General features: G+C 33.0%; 1 protein-coding gene across 1 annotated transcript; it reads right to left on the minus strand.

Annotated features, from left to right (window-relative positions):
• Positions 1-585: 585 nt before the first annotated feature.
• On the minus strand, positions 586-2,069 carry LOC145626348 (SKP1-like protein 1A). The gene is made up of 2 exons (XM_081678775.1): positions 1,724-2,069; positions 586-875 (listed from the first exon to the last, which is right to left on the minus strand). Exons 1-2 carry the CDS (start codon positions 2,000-2,002, stop codon positions 702-704), a joined length of 453 nt encoding a protein of 150 aa, XP_081534901.1. The 5' UTR covers positions 2,003-2,069; the 3' UTR covers positions 586-701.
• Positions 2,070-2,299: the final 230 nt, after the last annotated feature.

A 2,299-nucleotide genomic window follows, 5' to 3' on the forward strand; every position in this document is an offset into this window, starting at 1 on the left:
AAGGCGTAACTTAACTGTCTTGTATGAAAATACTTTCTCCTTTTATCTCAGTAATGAAAATACACAAGTAGAAGAAGATTGGTAAGATAAAATAAAGATCTATACTCTGAGTCTCAGCCTACAATGACTACCGAAGTAGAATACAAGTCTAGAGCACAAAGCCACAAAGGTACAGTCATAGTATGTTGAAAGCCAAATATTTTTTTCTGGATGTCATGCAGAGTATAGGCTTATAGCCCTCACTTTGAGGTGTTGTAACAAGCATAACAACCAGCGCGCCTACTCATGATCCACGTAAACTATCCTCCTCCCAAGACCCAAGCTCCTCCCCTAATGCAGTTCAAAAAACAAATCCCAAATCAGCTACCAACTCAACTAGCTACCTTCCCTTGTATCAACACAGACCCCTTATATGTTAACATTTATGCAGACTTGACATAAAAACAGGGCATACAATCCTCAAGAAAGATATTAGCCATGAAAACTACTTCATTTCACTACTTGAAGGCCTACAATATACCTTCTTAATTTCTGTTACATCCTCAGGCATATTAGTCATTATCAGGCATATTAGTCAAAATACGATAAACTGATAAAGCAGTAAACATAGTTTGTGCTACAGCACTACAACACTACAGCAATAAGCAGGTAATTCAGAAACACAGTTTGGGACTGGTAAATGAGTAAAATGACCATTGCTATCAATCGAAAGCCCACTGGTTCTCCTTGCGAACTTTTTCCTCTTCTTCAGGTGTGTAATCGTTCTTGATGTTGAATAGCTTCCTTACATCCTCAGGTGTCTTTTCCTTGATCATATCAGCAACACAGTGACTAGTTAAATCCAGCAAACTCTTGATTTCCATGTAATTAGCAGCCTGCATTCACCATGTACACATAATTAATTTATAAATCGATCATGATAATGTATATAAATCAGGAACACATTCCCTAAATGTATATAATTACCAGTCTGCGTTCAACACACTAAATTAACTTATAAATTCATCATGAAAATGTATATCGATTAATTGATCAGGTATATGTATATATGTTAACTAACACATTACAATATTAACAAACAACTCAGACATTTCTAATTAAGCACAAAAGTTGGACTCAATATTATATGTCGATCATCATGAAAATTAATCTAATATTCATTATACAGTAACATCAAAATTAAAATTCAATACATCATAAAATCATATTTCCACTTACATTTGATTCTACGATAAAATAATCTCTGTATTCTTAACACCTTGATTAACTCTAGTAATGTACTCAAATTTGCTTTTGTATCATGTAAAACACCTAATCTTATTTGAATTTCAGATTTAATCATAAAATTTAGCCGAATATTTCTTTAAACTTGAAAACTAATTTAAGCCCAAAAAATAATAAAATTAAAACAAATAAACAAAAAAATTACAACGAAACAAGGAATTATTAATATACTTCAGAACTCTAGTCACAAAATAGTTAAAACCCAAGTTAACACTAAATTAAACGCTAAAACAATTAGAATAATTAATCATAATATCAGACTAAACAATCATACATCAGAACCCTAAATCTTACACAATCAAAACACACAAAAACCCTAAGCCCTAAATAATAAAATAATTAATCATGAAATTAGCCCTAAACAAAATCAAACGAAAGAAATTGAAATAATAAACGAAAATGACGTGAAGAAGATAGATGAAAGAAAATTAATACTCACAAGAATGAGATCAAAGAGAATGTCCTGGTCAACATTGAGGAAATCTGCATCCCATTGCTTGAGTACATCATTATTCTCTTCCTCAACATGTTTGTTGCAGTAGTCGATGATCTTCAACAGAATTGTCGAGCTCACATTTTTCAGCGGAATTGGATCGTTGCTTTCGCCGATTGCTTCGACCATGTTCTTGACGGTTTCAGACAGCATTGCTGCGTTTTCGGCGATCTCGAAAAGCTCTTTATCAGCACTCTTGAGGATTATCTTCTTGGAGGAAGCCATTGCAGTTGAAGGAAGAAGGAGGTGTTTGGAGAGTAGAGAAAATTGAGAAGAAATGAGTATTAGAGAATATGATGGTAAGACTAGGAAAGACTAGAGGAGTATTTATAGAAATTTTGGAAGAATTGCTGCACAAGCAACCATGTACTTCCACATTTTTACAAGAGTGTGGTAAATTTTGTACTGTAATAATTATTTGATTTCTACCAATTAATTGTACGAGTAATTGTCTAAACGTACGTATCTAAACTTATTGGATACGGAGTATCAAATCGGGATAACCATTTACTAACTATTAAC

The sequence above is a fragment of the Chenopodium album genome, chromosome 1 (assembly GCF_948465745.1).
Source record: "Chenopodium album chromosome 1, dcCheAlbu1.1, whole genome shotgun sequence".
NCBI classification, from domain to species: Eukaryota; Viridiplantae; Streptophyta; class Magnoliopsida; order Caryophyllales; family Amaranthaceae; genus Chenopodium; species Chenopodium album.

Coding starts and splice junctions, on each gene's coding strand:
- LOC145626348 (XM_081678775.1), bottom strand. CDS start 2,002: ATGGCTTCCTCCAAGAAGATAATCCTCAAGAGTGCTGATAAAGAGCTT. Junction 876..1,723: donor TTCTCTTTGATCTCATTCTT/GTGAGTATTAAT, acceptor TGGTGAATGCAG/GCTGCTAATTACATGGAAAT.